General features: G+C 38.1%; 1 protein-coding gene and 1 pseudogene across 1 annotated transcript; one reads left to right on the top strand and one right to left on the bottom strand.

Moving 5' to 3' along the window:
* Positions 1-4,242: 4,242 nt before the first annotated feature.
* On the top strand, positions 4,243-5,220 carry LOC140861813 (uncharacterized). Its single transcript, XM_073264819.1, has one exon. The coding sequence runs from the start codon at positions 4,243-4,245 to the stop codon at positions 5,218-5,220; it is 978 nt and encodes a 325-aa protein (XP_073120920.1).
* A 9,540-nt stretch (positions 5,221-14,760) lies between these two features.
* On the bottom strand, positions 14,761-16,414 carry LOC140894503 (uncharacterized; annotated as a pseudogene).
* Between the last annotated feature and the right edge of the window lie 1,024 nt (positions 16,415-17,438).

The following is a 17,438-nucleotide window of genomic DNA, read 5'->3' as shown; positions in this document are numbered from 1 at the left end:
GGTAACAATGCGACTTCTAAGATCGTTGGATTAGGCAAAGTGGTGATCAAGATGACTTCGGGAAAAGAGCTTACTTTCATCGATGTCCTCCATGTTCCGGACATAAGAAAGAATCTTGTATCAGGGTCTAGACTAGTCAAGGCCGGATTTAGAATAGTGTTTGAAGCCGGCAAAGTTGTAATCATGAAAAATGGACAGTTCCTAGGAAAAGGATATATAGAAAAGGGACTGTTCAAAATGAATGTAATGACTGTACTTCGTGATCTTGAAAGTAATAAAGTTAATGCTTTGAATTACTTGGTTGAATGTTCTAATTTATGGCATACTAGATTAGGACATGTTAACTTCAACACTTTGAGAAAACTTGGGAAATTAAATCTTATTCCAAGAACTAAGATTGATTCAAACTACAAATGTGAAATATGTGTTGAAGCTAAATTAACTAAAGTACCTTTTCACACAGTGGAAAGAAGTACAATACCTCTAGAACTAGTTCACACCGATGTTTGTGATTTAAAGTTTGTTCAAACTAGAGGTAGGAAAAAGTACTTTATTACATTCATAAATGATTGCACAAGATTCTGTTATGTGCTTCTTTTAAGAAGCAAAGATGAAGCTCTTGAAGCATTTAAGACCTATAAGAATGAGGTCGAAAATCAATTAGGCAAAAGAATCAAGAAAATTCGTAGTGATAGAGGAGGTGAATATGTTGCTCCATTTGAAGAATTTTGCAATGAATCTGGCATTATTCATCAAACAACTGCTCCTTATTCACCACAATCTAATGGTGTTGCGGAAAGAAAAAACCGTACTCTGAAAAAAATGATGAATGCCATGCTAATAAGTTCTGGACTTCCCCAAAACTTGTGGGGGAAAGTAATACTTTCGGCAAATCATATTCTTAACAAAATTCCACATAAAAAGAAAAATGAAACTCCTTACGAATTGTGGAAAGGACATAAGCCCTCATACAAATACTTGAAAGTGTGGGGGTGTTTGGCGAAAGTAGAAATACCAAAGCCAAAACAAGTGAAGATTGGACCTAAGACTATAGATTGCATCTTCATTGGATATGCAAACAACAGTAGTGCATATAGATTCCTAGTGCACAAGTCAGTGATTCCTGATATACATGAAAATACCATTATTGAATCAAGGAATGCTGCATTTTTTGAGAACGTCTTTCCTTGTTACGAAGGAAAAGAAAAGAGATCTTCGAAAAGAGTTCATGAATCCAATAATGGGGAAACTCATGAAAACGAAGAACCAAGGCGTAGTAAGAGAGCTAAAATAGCTAAAACTTTTGGTCCTGATTTTCTTAGTTATGCTATAGAAAATGATCCAAGGACCTTAAGCGAAGCGTTATCTAGTCCTGACGCTCCGCTTTGGAAAGAGGCCATAAAAAGCGAAATAGATCTCCCACCGGGAAGCAAACCTTTAGGATGCAAATGGATCCTAAAAAGAAAATACAAAGCTGATGGATCTGTTGAAAAATACAAAGCAAGGTTAGTGGCCAAAGGATTTAGACAAAAAGAAGGGTTGGATTTCTTCGACACTTATTCACCTGTTACAAGAATAACGTCTATTCGAGTACTTATAGCAATTGCTGCTTTAAATAATCTCGAAATTCATCAAATGGATGTTAAAACGGCCTTTTTAAATGGTGAGTTAGAGGAAGAAATATATATGACACAACCTGAAGGATTCATTGCTCCCGGTCAAGAAAAGAAAGTGTGTCGACTCATTAAATCATTGTATGGGCTCAAACAAGCTCCTAAACAATGGCACGAAAAGTTTGACAAAACAATGATGTCAAATGGATTCAAGATTAATGAGTGTGATAAATGTGTTTATATAAAAGGCACACATGACTCATATGTAATTGTTTGTCTATATGTAGACGACATGCTCATAATGGGTAGTAATCATGATATCATCATGAAAACTAAGAAAATGTTGACAAAACATTTTGATATGAAAGATATGGGAGAAGCTGACGTTATCTTAGGAATTAAGATTGTAAAAGCGCCTGAAGGAATTATCCTAACACAATCTCATTACATTGAGAAAGTACTTAGGAAATTCAACGCATATGACGTCACACCGTTAAAATCACCCGTGGATTTAAGTTTACATTTATCCAAAAATCGAGGTGAACCCGTATCTCAACAACAATATGCAAGGATAATTGGGAGTCTAATGTATATTACAAATTGTACTCGTCCTGATATTGCATACTCAATAAATAAATTGAGTAGATTTACAAGTAATCCTAGTAATGATCATTGGAAAGCGTTGGAAAGAGTATTTAAATACTTAAAGTATTCAATGGACTATGGATTACATTATGCAACATATCCTTCCGTACTAGAAGGATACTGTGATGCAAATTGGATATCCGACACAAAAAATTCTAAATTCACAAGTGGATATGTGTTCACCATCGGTGGAGGAGCTGTGTCGTGGAAATCCTCAAAACAAACGTGTATAGCTCGTTCCACAATGGAATCGGAATTCATAGCTTTAGACAAAGCGGGAGAAGAAGCGGAATGGCTTCGTAATTTTCTAGAAGATATTCCGTGTTGGACGAAACCAGTGCCAGCAATTATGATACATTGCGATAGTCAGTCGGCTATTGGTAGAGCACAAAGTAGTATGTATAATGGTAAGTCAAGACACATACGTCGAAGACATAATACCATTAGGCAGTTGATCTCAAATGGAGTTATCGCAGTTGATTATGTAAAATCAAAAGATAACTTAGCGGATCCGTTGACAAAAGGTTTAGGGAGAGATCAAGTAAACTGCTTATCAAGAGGAATGAGATTAAAACCTACAAAATTAAAGAATATTCATAGCGGAAACCCAACCTTGTAGATTGGAGATCCCAAGATCTTGGTTCAATGGGAAAATCAAGTTATGAATGTTCGTGTGCACTTAGAACTTCATTCTCTTCTCATTCCTAGGATAAAAGTGCAACTTGTGCAAGTAGTGAGGTTAAGTTTTAAAACTTTTAATGATTCCTATATTTCTTTAAGAAATAGGGTATGGCAGGATACTCATATAATAGGAGGTCACCTATTTAAGTATGAAGACGGACCGCTTCAAAGAAACACTTAAGAATCCAAGATTTTGTCCAGGGCCAAAACGGACAAAACCATGAGAACAAATAAAGTGTGAGAAAAATTATTGTGTGAATACTGTTGTCTTGGTTTACATCAACGGCTGAATAGTTCAAGACATCACGTTCACTAGGCAGCCTAGTAAATCCGATAGTATTTCACTAAGGAAGGTTCAAAGCCGCAAGCTACCTCTCCCCATACAATAATTTTCGTAAGAAAATCTGTTTTAGCATATGCATACATATTCGTATAAATCATATTCATGTGGGGGATTGTTGGAAAATTTGTTATGGACAAATGGATGGTGAATGAGGCTTTATGCTCATTGTCCCACATTGATAAAATGTGGGAATAAATTGCACTATATAATGTCAAAGTTTAGACAATGGGTTGGGGCCCCAAGGGGTACCCATGTTTGTTAAAGGGAGCGGACCTAGTCTAGGCTAGGTTCGAACCATTAGCCCCACGCACGCGTGCGCCGCCGCCGTTCGTCCGACCGGCTCGGCTCGGCACGGCCACGGGCGTGGGCGTGGGCTGGGCTGGCTTTGACATAAATATAAATTTTTTTGGACAAAAATTAATTAAATATTTTATTTTGCTTCCGAATCAGTGAAACCATCCAGCTCGAATCAGTGCAACTTTTCGTGTGAACGGGCACGACTTTTGGTCCGAAACAGTGCGTCATTTTGGCTGAACAGGTGCATCTCTTCAGACCAAACCATTGCAACTTTTCGGCCATGCATGCATCGAAGGGGTGCAACCGTCCGAGGCAGCTTTCCAACGTCTATAAATAGATAGCCCCTGCATTCATTCGAACTTACCAATTCACTCATTCTTTCTTCTCTTGTCTTGCATAGAGAGTTCTGATCTCTCTTGTTTCTCTTCATAAAAGAGTTTCTTTAAAGCACTTTGTGTTCGAAGTTTTTTGGGTTTGCAGTGCTGCTACTCAAAGTTGTAAAGCGTTCTATCTTGGGAGACACTTTGCACAATCCCGTTAGCACCTAGGCGGGGCAAATTTTGTCTTAAAGAAAAAGAGTTAAACTCTTGGCTCGCTGTTTTGATCGTGTGGTTGCAAGTGGTGAAATTTATCGCTACAAGTTTAAGACAAAATTTTCGTTTCATGGCTACTGATCCATCTGCCAGTATTACGCCCCCACCACCGCCCCCTGTTACCCCACCACCACATGTTACGCCGCCGCCACCTACGGCCCCTGCTTCTACTGCCCATGCCGAGAAACCTGAGAAGTTCTCTGGTACTGACTTCAAAACATGGAAGCAGAAGATGTTGTTTTACCTCACAACACTTCATCTTGCGAGGTTTCTGAAGGAAGTCGTTGCTGTTCCGGCACCGGATGCTGACACACAAACAAGGTCTGTTTTCGATGCATGGTGTCACAGCGACTTCTTGTGCCGAAACTACATACTGAATGGGTTGGACAATACACTGTATAGTGTATATTCTGCAACCAAGACTGCTAAGAAACTATGGGAATCCTTGGAGAAAAAGTATAAGACCGAGGATGCTGGCACAAAGAAATTTGTAGTCGAAAAGTTTCTTGAGTTCAAAATGGTTGATACCAAGACGGTGATTAGCCAAGTGCAAGAGTTCCAAATCATCATCCATGATATAATGGCCGAAGGGATGATGATCAGTGAGTCCTTCCAAGTTGCTGCTATAATCGAGAAGCTTCCTCCTTTATGGAAAGACTTCAAGAATTATTTAAAGCATAAACGCAAGGAAATGGGGCTCGAGGACTTGATAGTAAGGCTGCGAATTGAGGAAGACAATCGCAAGTCGGAGAACAAAGCTGGTAAGATACCGATGGAAGCGAAGGCAAATTTGGTGGAGCCAAACGCTATGAAGAAAAGAAAGCATTTTGGAAAAGATGTAAAGCAAGGGAAGAACAAGAAATGGAAAGGAACATGTTGGAACTGTGGGAAGACGAACCACAAGGCCAAGGATTGTCGCTTACCGAAGAAGGACAATCAATACCGGGCAAATGTGGTCCAACACAAATCTGTACCTATTGATTTGTCCGAGATAGATCTGTCAGCAGTGATCTTTGAGGCTAAAATGGTTGATCATCCCAAAAAATGATTTATCGACACTGGAGCTACGCGACATGTCTGTGCTGACAAGGATCTATTCTCGAAGTATACTCCTATAAGTGGACGAGAGCTCTATATGGGTAACAATGCGACTTCTAAGATCGTTGGATTAGGCAAAGTGGTGATCAAGATGACTTCGGGAAAAGAGCTTACTTTCATCGATGTCCTCCATGTTCCGGACATAAAAAAGAATCTTGTATCAGGGTCTAGACTAGTCAAGGCCAGATTTAGAATAATGTTTGAAGCCGGCAAAGTTGTAATCATGAAAAATGGACAGTTCCTAGGAAAAGGATATATAGAAAAGGGACTGTTCAAAATGAATGTAATGACTGTACTTCGTGATCTTGAAAGTAATAAAGTTAATGCTTTGAATTACTTGGTTGAATGTTCTAATTTATGGCATACTAGATTAGGGCATGTTAACTTCAACACTTTGAGAAAACTTGGGAAATTAAATCTTATTCCAAGAACTAAGATTGATTCAAACTACAAATGTGAAATATGTGTTGAAGCTAAATTAACTAAAGAACCTTTTCACACAGTGGAAAGAAGTACAATACCTCTAGAACTAGTTCACACCGATGTTTGTGATTTAAAGTTTGTTCAAACTAGAGGTGGGAAAAAGTACTTTATTACATTCATAGATGATTGCACAAGATTCTGCTATGTGCTTCTTTTAAGAAACAAAGATGAAGCTCTTGAAACATTTAAGACCTATAAGAATGAAGTCGAAAATCAATTAGGCAAAAGAATCAAGAAAATTCGTAGTGATAGAGGAGGTGAATATGTTGCTCCATTTGAAGAATTTTTCAATGAATCTGGCATTATTCATCAAATAACTGCTCCTTATTCACCACAATCTAATGGTGTTGCGGAAAGAAAAAACCGTACTCTGAAAGAAATGATGAATGTCATGCTAATAAGTTCTGGACTTTCCCAAAACTTGTGGGGGGAAGCAATACTTTCGGCAAATCATATTCTTAACAAAATTTCACATAAAAAAAATGAAACTCCTTACGAATTGTGGAAAGGACATAAGCCCTCATACAAATACTTAAAAGTGTGGGGGTGTTTGGCGAAAGTAGAAATACCAAAGCCAAAACAAGTGAAGATTGGACCTAAGACTGTAGATTGCATCTTCATTGGATATGCAAACAACAGTAATGCATATAGATTCCTAGTGCACAAGTCAGTGATTCCTGATATACATGAAAATACCATTATTGAATCAAGGAATGCTGCATTTTTTGAGAACGTCTTTCCTTGTAACGAAGGAAAAGAAAAGAGATCTTCGAAAAGAGTTCATGAATTCAATAATGAGGAAACTCATGAAAACGAAGAACCAAGGCGTAGTAAGAGAGCTAAAATAGCTAAAACTTTTGGTCCTGATTTTCTTAGTTATGCTATAGAAAATGATCCAAGGACCTTAAGCGAAGCGTTATCTAGTCCTGACGCTCCGCTTTGGAAAGAGGCCATAAAAAGCGAAATAGATTCCATCATGCAAAATCATACTTGGGAGTTAGTAGATCTCCCACCGGGAAGCAAATCTTTAGGATGCAAATGGATCCTAAAAAGAAAATACAAAGCTGATGGATCTGTTGAAAAATACAAAGCAAGGTTAGTGGCCAAAGGATTTAGACAAAAAGAAGGGTTGGATTTCTTCGACACTTATTCACCTGTTACAAGAATAACGTCTATTCGAGTACTTATAGCAATTGCTGCTTTAAATAATCTCGAAATTCATCAAATGGATGTTAAAACGGCCTTTTTAAATGGTGAGTTAGAGGAAGAAATATATATGACACAACCTGAAGGATTCATTGCTCCCGGTCAAGAAAAGAAAGTGTGTCGACTCATTAAATCATTGTATGTGCTCAAACAAGCTCCTAAACAATGGCACGAAAAGTTTGACAAAACAATGATGTCAAATGGATTCAAGATTAATGAGTGTGATAAATGTGTTTATATAAAAGGCACACATGACTCATATGTAATTGTTTGTCTATATGTAGACGACATGCTCATAATGGGTAGTAATCATGATATCATCATGAAAACTAAGAAACTGTTGACAAAACATTTTGATATGAAAGATATGGGAGAAGCTGACGTTATCTTAGGAATTAAGATTGTAAAAGCGCCTGAAGGAATTATCCTAACACAATCTCATTACATTGAGAAAGTACTTAGGAAATTCAACGCATATGACGTCACACCGTTAAAATCACCCGTGGATTTAAGTTTACATTTATCCAAAAATCGAGGTGAACTCGTATCTCAACAACAATATGCAAGGATAATTGGGAGTCTAATGTATATTACAAATTGTACTCGTCCTGATATTGCATACTCAATAAATAAATTGAGTAGATTTACAAGTAATCCTAGTAATGATCATTGAAAAGCGTTGGAAAGAGTATTTAAATACTTAAAGTATTCAATGGACTATGGATTACATTATGCAACATATCCTTCCGTACTAGAAGGATACTGTGATGCAAATTGGATATCCGACACAAAAGATTCTAAATCCACAAGTGGATATGTGTTCACCATCGGTGGAGGAGCTGTGTCGTGAAAATCCTCAAAACAAACGTGTGTAGCTCGTTCCACAATGGAATCGGAATTCATAGCTTTAGACAAAGCGGGAGAAGAAGCGGAATGGCTTCGTAATTTTCTAGAAGATATTCCGTGTTGGACGAAACCAGTGCCAGCAATTATGATACATTGCGATAGTCAGTCGGCTATTGGTAGGGCACAAAGTAGTATGTATAATGGTAAGTCAAGACACATACGTCGAAGACATAATACCATTAGGCAGTTGATCTCAAATGGAGTTATCGCAGTTGATTATGTAAAATCAAAAGATAACTTAGCGGATCCGTTGACAAAAGGTTTAGGGAGAGATCAAGTAAACTGCTTATCAAGAGGAATGAGATTAAAACCTACAAAATTAAAGAATATTCATAGCGGAAACCCAACCTTGTAGATTGGAGATCACAAGATCTTGGTTCAATGGGAAAATCAAGTTATGAATGTTCGTGTGCACTTAGAACTTCATTCTCTTCTCATTCCTAGGATAAAAGTGCAACCTGTGCAAGTAGTGAGGTTAAGTTTTAAAACTTTTAATGATTCCTATATTTCTTTAAGAAATAGGGTATGGCAGGATACTCATATAATAGGAGGTCACCTATTTAAGTGTGAAGACGGGCCGCTTCAAAGAAACACTTAAGAATCCAAGATTTTGTCCAGGGCCAAAACGGACAAAACCATGAGAACAAATAAAGTGTGAGAAAAATTATTGTGTGAATACTGTTGTCTTGGTTTACATCAACGGCTGAATAGTTCAAGACTTCACGTTCACTAGGCAGCCTAGTAAATCCGATAGTATTTCACTAAGAAAGGTTCAAAGCCGCAAACTACCTCTCCCCATACAATAATTTTCGTAAGAAAATCTGTTTTAGCATATGCATACATATTCGTATAAATCACATTCATGTGGGGGATTGTTGGAAAATTTGTTATGGACAAATGGATGGTGAATGAGGCTTTATGCTCATTGTCCCACATTGATAAAATGTGGGAATAAATTGCACTATATAATGTCAAAGTTTAGACAATGGGTTAGGGCCCCAAGGGGTACCCATGTTTGTTAAAGGGAGCGGACCTAGTCTAGGCTAGGTTCGAACCATTAGCCCCACGCACGCACGCGCCGCCGCCGTCCGTCCGACCGGCTCGGCTCGGCACGGCACGGCACGACCACGGGCGTGGGCTGGGCTGGGCTGGCTTTGACATAAATATAACTTTTTTTGGACAAAAATTAATTAAATATTTTATTTTGCTTCCGAATCAGTGAAACCATCCAGCTCGAATCAGTGCAACTTTTCGTGTGAACGGGCACGACTTTTGGTCCGAAACAGTGCGTCATTTCGGCTGAACAGGTGCATCTCTTCAGACCAAACCATTGCAACTTTTCGGCCATGCATGCATCGAAGGGGTGCAACCGTCTGAGGCAGCTTTCCAACGTCTATAAATAGATAGCCCCTGCATTCATTCGAACTTACCAATTCACTCATTCTTTCTTCTCTTGTCTTGCATAGAGAGTTCTGATCTCTCTTGTTTCTCTTCATAAAAGAGTTTCTTTAAAGCACTTTGTGTTCGAAGTTCTTTGGGTTTGCAGTGCTGCTACTCAAAGTTGTAAAGCGTTCTATCTTGGGAGACACTTTGCACAATCCCGTTAGCACCTAGGCGGGGCAAATTTTGTCTTAAAGAAAAAGAGTTAAACTCTTGGCTCGCTGTTTTGATCGTGTGGTTGCAAGTGGTGAAATTTGTCGCTACAAGTTTAAGACAAAATTTTCGTTTCATGGCTACTGATCCATCTGCCAGTATTACGCCCCCACCACCGCCCCCTGTTACCCCACCACCACATGTTACGCCGCCGCCACCTACGGCCCCTGCTTCTACTGCCCATGCCGAGAAACTTGAGAAGTTCTCCGGTACTGACTTCAAAACATGGAAGCAGAAGATGTTGTTTTACCTCACAACACTTCATCTTGCGAGGTTTCTGAAGGAAGTCGTTGCTGTTCCGGCACCGGATGCTGACACACAAACAAGGTCTGCTTTCGATGCATGGTGTCACAGCGACTTCTTGTGCCGAAACTACATACTGAATGGGTTGGACAATACACTGTATAGTGTATATTCTGCAACCAAGACTGCTAAGGAACTATGGGAATCCTTGGAGAAAAAGTATAAGACCGAGGATGCTGGCACAAAGAAATTTGTAGTCGGAAAGTTTCTTGAGTTCAAAATGGTTGATACCAAGACGGTGATTAGCCAAGTGCAAGAGTTCCAAATCATCATCCATGATATAATGGCCGAAGGGATGATGATCAGTGAGTCCTTCCAAGTTGCTGCTATAATCGAGAAGCTTCCTCCTTTATGGAAAGACTTCAAGAATTATTTAAAGCATAAACGCAAGGAAATGGGGCTCGAGGACTTGATAGTAAGGCTGCGAATTGAGGAAGACAATCGCAAGTCGGAGAACAAAGCTGGTAAGATACCGATGGAAGCGAAGGCAAATTTGGTGGAGCCAAACGCTATGAAGAAAAAAAAGCATTTTGGAAAAGATGTAAAGCAAGGGAAGAACAAGAAATGGAAAGGAACATGTTGGAACTGTGGGAAGACGAACCACAAGGCCAAGGATTGTCGCTTACCGAAGAAGGACAATCAATACCGGGCAAATGTGGTCCAACACAAATCTGTGCCTATTGATTTGTCCGAGATAGATCTGTCAGCAGTGATCTTTGAGGCTAACATGGTTGATCATCCCAAAGAATGGTTTATCGACACTGGAGCTACGCGACATGTCTGTGCTGACAAGGATCTATTCTCGAAGTATACTCCTATAAGTGGACGAGAGCTCTATATGGGTAACAATGCGACTTCTAAGATCGTTGGATTAGGCAAAGTGGTGATCAAGATGACTTCGGGAAAAGAGCTTACTCTCATCGATGTCCTCCATGTTCCGGACATAAGAAAGAATCTTGTATCAGGGTCTAGACTAGTCAAGGCCGGATTTAGAATAGTGTTTGAAGCCGGCAAAGTTGTAATCATGAAAAATGGACAGTTCCTAGGAAAAGGATATATAGAAAAGGGACTGTTCAAAATGAATGTAATGACTGTACTTCGTGATCTTGAAAGTAATAAAGTTAATGCTTTGAATTACTTGGTTGAATGTTCTAATTTATGGCATACTAGATTAGGACATGTTAACTTCAACACTTTGAGAAAACTTGAGAAATTAAATCTTATTCCAAGAACTAAGATTGATTCAAACTACAAATGTGAAATATGTGTTGAAGCTAAATTAACTAAAGTATCTTTTCACACAGTGGAAAGAAGTACAATACCTCTAGAACTAGTTCACACCGATGTTTGTGATTTAAAGTTTGTTCAAACTAGAGGTGGGAAAAAGTACTTTATTACATTCATAGATGATTGCACAAGATTCTGCTATGTGCTTCTTTTAAGAAGCAAAGATGAAGCTCTTGAAGCATTTAAGACCTATAAGAATGAAGTCGAAAATCAATTAGGCAAAAGAATCAAGAAAATTCGTAGTGATAGAGGAGGTGAATATGTTGCTCCATTTGAAGAATTTTGCAATGAATCTGGCATTATTCATCAAACAACTGCTCCTTATTCACCACAATCTAATGGTGTTGCGGAAAGAAAAAACCGTACTCTGAAAGAAATGATGAATGTCATGCTAATAAGTTCTGGACTTCCCCAAAACTTGTGGGGGGAAGCAATACTTTCGGCAAATCATATTCTTAACAAAATTTCACATAAAAAGAAAAATGAAACTCCTTACGAATTGTGGAAAGGACATAAGCCCTCATACAAATACTTGAAAGTGTGGGGGTGTTTGGCGAAAATAGAAATACCAAAGCCAAAACAAGTGAAGATTGGACCTAAGACTGTAGATTGCATCTTCATTGGATATGCAAACAACAGTAGTGCATATAGATTCCTAGTGCACAAGTCAGTGATTCCTGATATACATGAAAATACCATTATTGAATCAAGGAATGCTGCATTTTTTGAGAACGTCTTTTCTTGTAACGAAGGAAAAGAAAAGAGATCTTCGAAAAGAGTTCATGAATCCAATAATGAGGAAACTCATGAAAACGAAGAACCAAGGCGTAGTAAGAGAGCTAAAATAGCTAAAACTTTTGGTCTTGATTTTCTTAGTTATGCTATAGAAAATGATCCAAGGACCTTAAGCGAAGCGTTATCTAGTCCTGACGCTCCGCTTTGGAAAGAGGCCATAAAAAGCGAAATAGATTCCATCATGCAAAATCATACTTGGGAGTTAGTAGATCTCCCATCGGGAAGCAAACCTTTAGGATGCAAATGGATCCTAAAAAGAAAATACAAAGCTGATGGATCTGTTGAAAAATACAAAGCAAGGTTAGTGGCCAAAGGATTTAGACAAAAAGAAGGGTTGGATTTCTTCGACACTTATTCACCTGTTACAAGAATAACGTCTATTCGAGTACTTATAGCAATTGCTGCTTTAAATAATCTCGAAATTCATCAAATGGATGTTAAAACGGCCTTTTTAAATGGTGAGTTAGAGGAAGAAATATATATGACACAACCTGAAGGATTCATTGCTCTCGGTCAAGAAAAGAAAGTGTGTCGACTCATTAAATCATTGTATGGGCTCAAACAAGCTCCTAAACAATGGCACGAAAAGTTTGACAAAACAATGATGTCAAATGGATTCAAGATTAATGAGTGTGATCAATGTGTTTATATAAAAGGCACACATGACTCATATGTAATTGTTTGTCTATATGTAGACGACATGACATGCTCATAATAGGTAGTAATCATGATATCATCATGAAAACTAAGAAAATGTTGACAAAACATTTTGATATGAAAGATATGAGAGAAGCTGACGTTATCTTAGGAATTAAGATTGTAAAAGCGCCTGAAGGAATTATCCTAACACAATCTCATTACATTGAGAAAGTACTTAGGAAATTCAACGCATATGACGTCACACCGTTAAAATCACCCGTGGATTTAAGTTTACATTTATCCAAAAATCGAGGTGAACCCGTATCTCAACAACAATATGCAAGGATAATTGGGAGTCTAATGTATATTACAAATTGTACTCGTCCTGATATTGCATACTCAATAAATAAATTGAGTAGATTTACAAGTAATCCTAGTAATGATCATTGGAAAGCGTTGGAAAGAGTATTTAAATACTTAAAGTATTCAATGGACTATGGATTACATTATGCAACATATCCTTCTTTACTAGAAGGATACTGTGATGCAAATTGGATATCCGATACAAAAGATTCTAAATCCACAAGTGGATATGTGTTCACCATCGGTGGAGGAGCTGTGTCGTGGAAATCCTCAAAACAAACGTGTATATCTCGTTCCACAATGGAATCGGAATTCATAGCTTTAGACAAAGCGGGAGAAGAAGCGGAATGGCTTCGTAATTTTCTAAAAGATATTCCGTGTTGGACGAAACCAGTGCCAGCAATTATGATACATTGCGATAGTCAGTCGGCTATTGGTAGGGCACAAAGTAGTATGTATAATGGTAAGTCAAGACACATACGTCGAAGACATAATACCATTAGGCAGTTGATCTCAAATGGAGTTATCGCAGTTGATTATGTAAAATCAAAAGATAACTTAGCAGATCCGTTGACAAAAGGTTTAGGGAGAGATCAAGTAAACTGCTTATCAAGAGGAATGGGATTAAAACCTATAAAATTAAAGAATATTCATAGCGAAAACCCAACCTTGTAGATTGGAGATCCCAAGATCTTGGTTCAATGGGAAAATCAAGTTATGAATGTTCGTGTGCACTTAGAACTTCGTTCTCTTCTCATTCCTAGGATAAAAGTGCAACATGTGCAAGTAGTGAGGTTAAGTTTTAAAACTTTTAATGATTCCTATATTTCTTTAAGAAATAGGGTATGACAGGATACTCATATAATAGGAGGTCACCTATTTAAGTGTGAAGACGGGCCGCTTCAAAGAAACACTTAAGAATCCAAGATTTTGTCCAGGGCCAAAACGGACAAAACCATGAGAACAAATAAAGTGTGAGAAAAATTATTGTGTGAATACTATTGTCTTGGTTTACATCAACGGCTGAATAGTTCAAGACATCACGTTCACTAGGCAGCCTAGTAAATCCGATAGTATTTCACTAAGGAAGGTTCAAAGCCGCAAGCTACCTCTCCCCATACAATAATTTTCGTAAGAAACTCTATTTTAGCATATGCATACATATTCGCATAAATCACATTCATGTGGGGGATTGTTGGAAAATTTGTTATGGACAAATGGATGGTGAATGAGGCTTTATGCTCATTGTCCCACATTGATAAAATGTGGGAATAAATTGCACTATATAATGTCAAAGTTTAGATAATGGGTTGGGGCCCCAAGGGGTACCCATGTTTGTTAAAGGGAGCGGACCTAGTCTAGGCTAGGTTCGAACCATTAGCCACACGCGCGCGCGCGCCGCCGCCGCCGTTCGACCGGCTCGGCACGGCACGGTCACGGGCGTGGGCATGGGCTGGGCTGGGCTGGCTTTGACATAAATATAACTTTTTTTGGACAAAAATTAATTAAATATTTTATTTTGCTTCCGAATCAGTGAAACCATCCAGCTCGAATCAGTGCAACTTTTCGTGCACGACTTTTGGTCCGAAACAGTGCGTCATTTCGGCTGAACAGGTGCATCTCTTCAGACCGAACCATTGCAACTTTTCGGCCATGCATGCATCGAAGGGGTGCAACCGTCTGAGGCAGCTTTCCAACGTCTATAAATAGATAGCCCCTGCATTCATTCGAACTTACCAATTCACTCATTTTTTCTTCTCTTGTCTTGCATAGAGAGTTCTGATCTCTCTTGTTTCTCTTCATAAAAGAGTTTCTTTAAAGCACTTTGTGTTCGAAGTTCTTTGGGTTTGCAGTGCTGCTACTCAAAGTTGTAAAGCGTTCTATCTTGGGAGACACTTTGCACAATTCCGTTAGCACCTAGGCGGGGCAAATTTTGTCTTAAAAAAAAAGAGTTAAACTCTTGGCTCGCTGTTTTGATCGTGTGGTTGCAAGTGGTGAAATTTGTCGCTACACTCAGTTCTTCAACTCGACTTATACTACTCTTCGGGCTTTCGTCTTTCATTTTCTTCTGCTTAAAAATTTCCTCCATTTGTACTTGTTATGCCAATGTCGTGCCAGCAGGCAACAAAGTCCAACAAACAGCACAACCGTTGATCCTCCTCCAAATAAAATCAGTTCCACCAATACCCATTGCGGCCCCTTTCCTTGGGGCGTGGTCGTCCAGACGGCCGCTATATACGCTGCTATCATAAAAATGGAACTCAGCCACATAATCTTGTGTGTCACAGTGAGTAGTTGCATCATGTTTTTTCGGGTGAAGGGGATGATGCTCACGAGAACGTTGACGACTCCAATAGATAGGAAAAGGGCCACAATATTACATGCGAGAAAGACCTTAAAACCAGCTCGGTTTCCTCTTACTGCAATCCCTGTTTGTTGGTTGAATCCACCAGGGGGGTTGATCCCTGCTGAGAACGTCACAGTCGCGATCAAAACCGCTACAATGGTGATAGTTTTTCGGGCATTTCGTACTCCCTCGTTCTGTAGGTCCAACTGTTTTCTCCGTTGGCGGCTCGTCCTGGGGTGATGGTGGCGTGGGGATCGATATTCTGGAGTTTTGTTAGGCCAAGACATTGATTTATGCGGACTAGTTCTTTCATCAACATTTTTCATGGTGGATTCCGCAACTTGTTGGATGTCAATCAAACCTGGAGACAACTGGTCACACCTCTTAGCTCCAGCTTCTGTCAGTGCTGGTACAATAAGCTAGCAAACCGGAATGGCTCGCATCAGCTTCAATGACATCTAGAACCGTGTATCCCTTTCCATTTACCGCGTTTACGTCGACACCGATTTTGAGCAGGTGTGCGACCATCTGACAATGAATTTTAACCAACGGAAATTTTTATTATCAAGGCTTCAGGTAGCAAAATCAAAGGGAAAACAGAGGACTTCTCCCATTTTGTAATGACCATGGAGTGAAAATCTTTATTCGAATAACAAAGGAGAAAGGGTCTTTCTTACAGCAGTGAGTTTGCCGGCAGTAGCCAAGTGCAGAACGGTATTCCCATCAGAATCTTGCAGGTTCAGAAGTCTGCTCATGCTGAGTGTTTCAGTCAAGTACTTGACAACCTCGTACTGGTTGTTCTTGACTCCGAGATGCAGAATGGATTCCCCGGTGTGTGTAGTCATCTGGGCGAATTCGAGATTGAAGGAAAGAATGTCGTCGATCACGTTCATCCTCCCTCGGATGACCGCCCAATGAAGCGGCCTCCGGCCCTGGATGTCTTGTAGCGAGCAGAGATCGGAATCCAGGTGCAGGAATTCTCTTGTGATCTGTAAGTGGCCCTTGATGCACGACAGATAAAAATTAGTAAAATTGAAAATTAATTTAATGATATCATACATTGATAGATAACATGATAAAAATAAAACACATAAATTATAGTACCAGAAACATAGGCCATCTAATATAAAAGTATAGATTATACGGGTTTTTTTTTATTTAATTTAAAAAAAAATTAAATTGCAAAAATAAATGCAGGGTGGTCCGCTGCCAGCATCAAACAGTGCAAGTCCCCATGTTCTTGTTTTTTTTTTAATTTGTTTTTTAATTAATTAATTATATAATTAATAATATTTTGTAAAATTATATTTAAGTAGTATGATCATTATTTTTTCAAAATTCTAAATTTCGAATTTGATAATCGGTCTGAAAAATTATTAAAGAAACAAAACATAAAATTTACGGTTAAAAAAAATATATTTATTAAATAAATTTACGATTTAACTTAAATTTTGGTCAGTTGAGTTATATATTTATTTTAATCGTTTGGATTTGTGGAGATCCCTCGTTTACGTGGATAAATCTAGAGTAGTTAATTCAAATCTATTTAAACCGAACTGATGCAAAAATGTTATTACAAAATTTCTCAATCCGAATTCAAGCCGAAACAAAATCATCTCAAAAATTAGAATTAAAATTTATGGTTAAAAAATTCAATTGATTAAATAAATTTTTTTGTGATCAGTTATCAACATATTTCGATAAATTTATTTTAATATAAATTTTATTTTTTTGATAAATTTATTTTATATCATATTTTTTAATATAAATTTTATTTATTTTTATTAAAAATTGGTTAGCGAAGTTATTGACTTATTTTAATTCGGTTGGATCTCTAGAAGTTCTTATGAATAGACATAGAGAATTGTTTCGGATATATTTCGGTCGGTTCGAGTTCACAATTTTCGAGATTATTTTGTTTCGGCTTGAATTCGGATTAAGAAATTTTGTAATAGCATTTTTGCATCAGTTCGATTTAAATAGATTTGAATTAACTACTCTAAATTTATCCACGTACCTAAGGATCTCCACAAATTCAAACGATTAAAATAAATATATAACTCCACTAACCAAAATTTAAGTTAAATCGTAAATTTATTTAATCAATATAATTTTTTTAACCGTAAATTTTATGTTTTGTTTCTTTAATAATTTTTCAGACTGATTATCAAATTCGAAATTTAGAA

The sequence above is a fragment of the Henckelia pumila genome, chromosome 4 (genome assembly GCF_033568475.1).
Source record: "Henckelia pumila isolate YLH828 chromosome 4, ASM3356847v2, whole genome shotgun sequence".
Lineage (NCBI taxonomy): Eukaryota > Viridiplantae > Streptophyta > Magnoliopsida > Lamiales > Gesneriaceae > Henckelia > Henckelia pumila.
The sequence above is the reverse complement of the archived record's forward strand: the minus strand, read 5'-3'. Positions and strand labels throughout refer to the sequence as shown.

What these genes read in the sequence shown, in the direction of transcription:
- LOC140861813 (XM_073264819.1), top strand. Translation starts at nt 4,243, where the DNA reads ATGGCTACTGATCCATCTGCCAGTATTACGCCCCCACCACCGCCCCCT.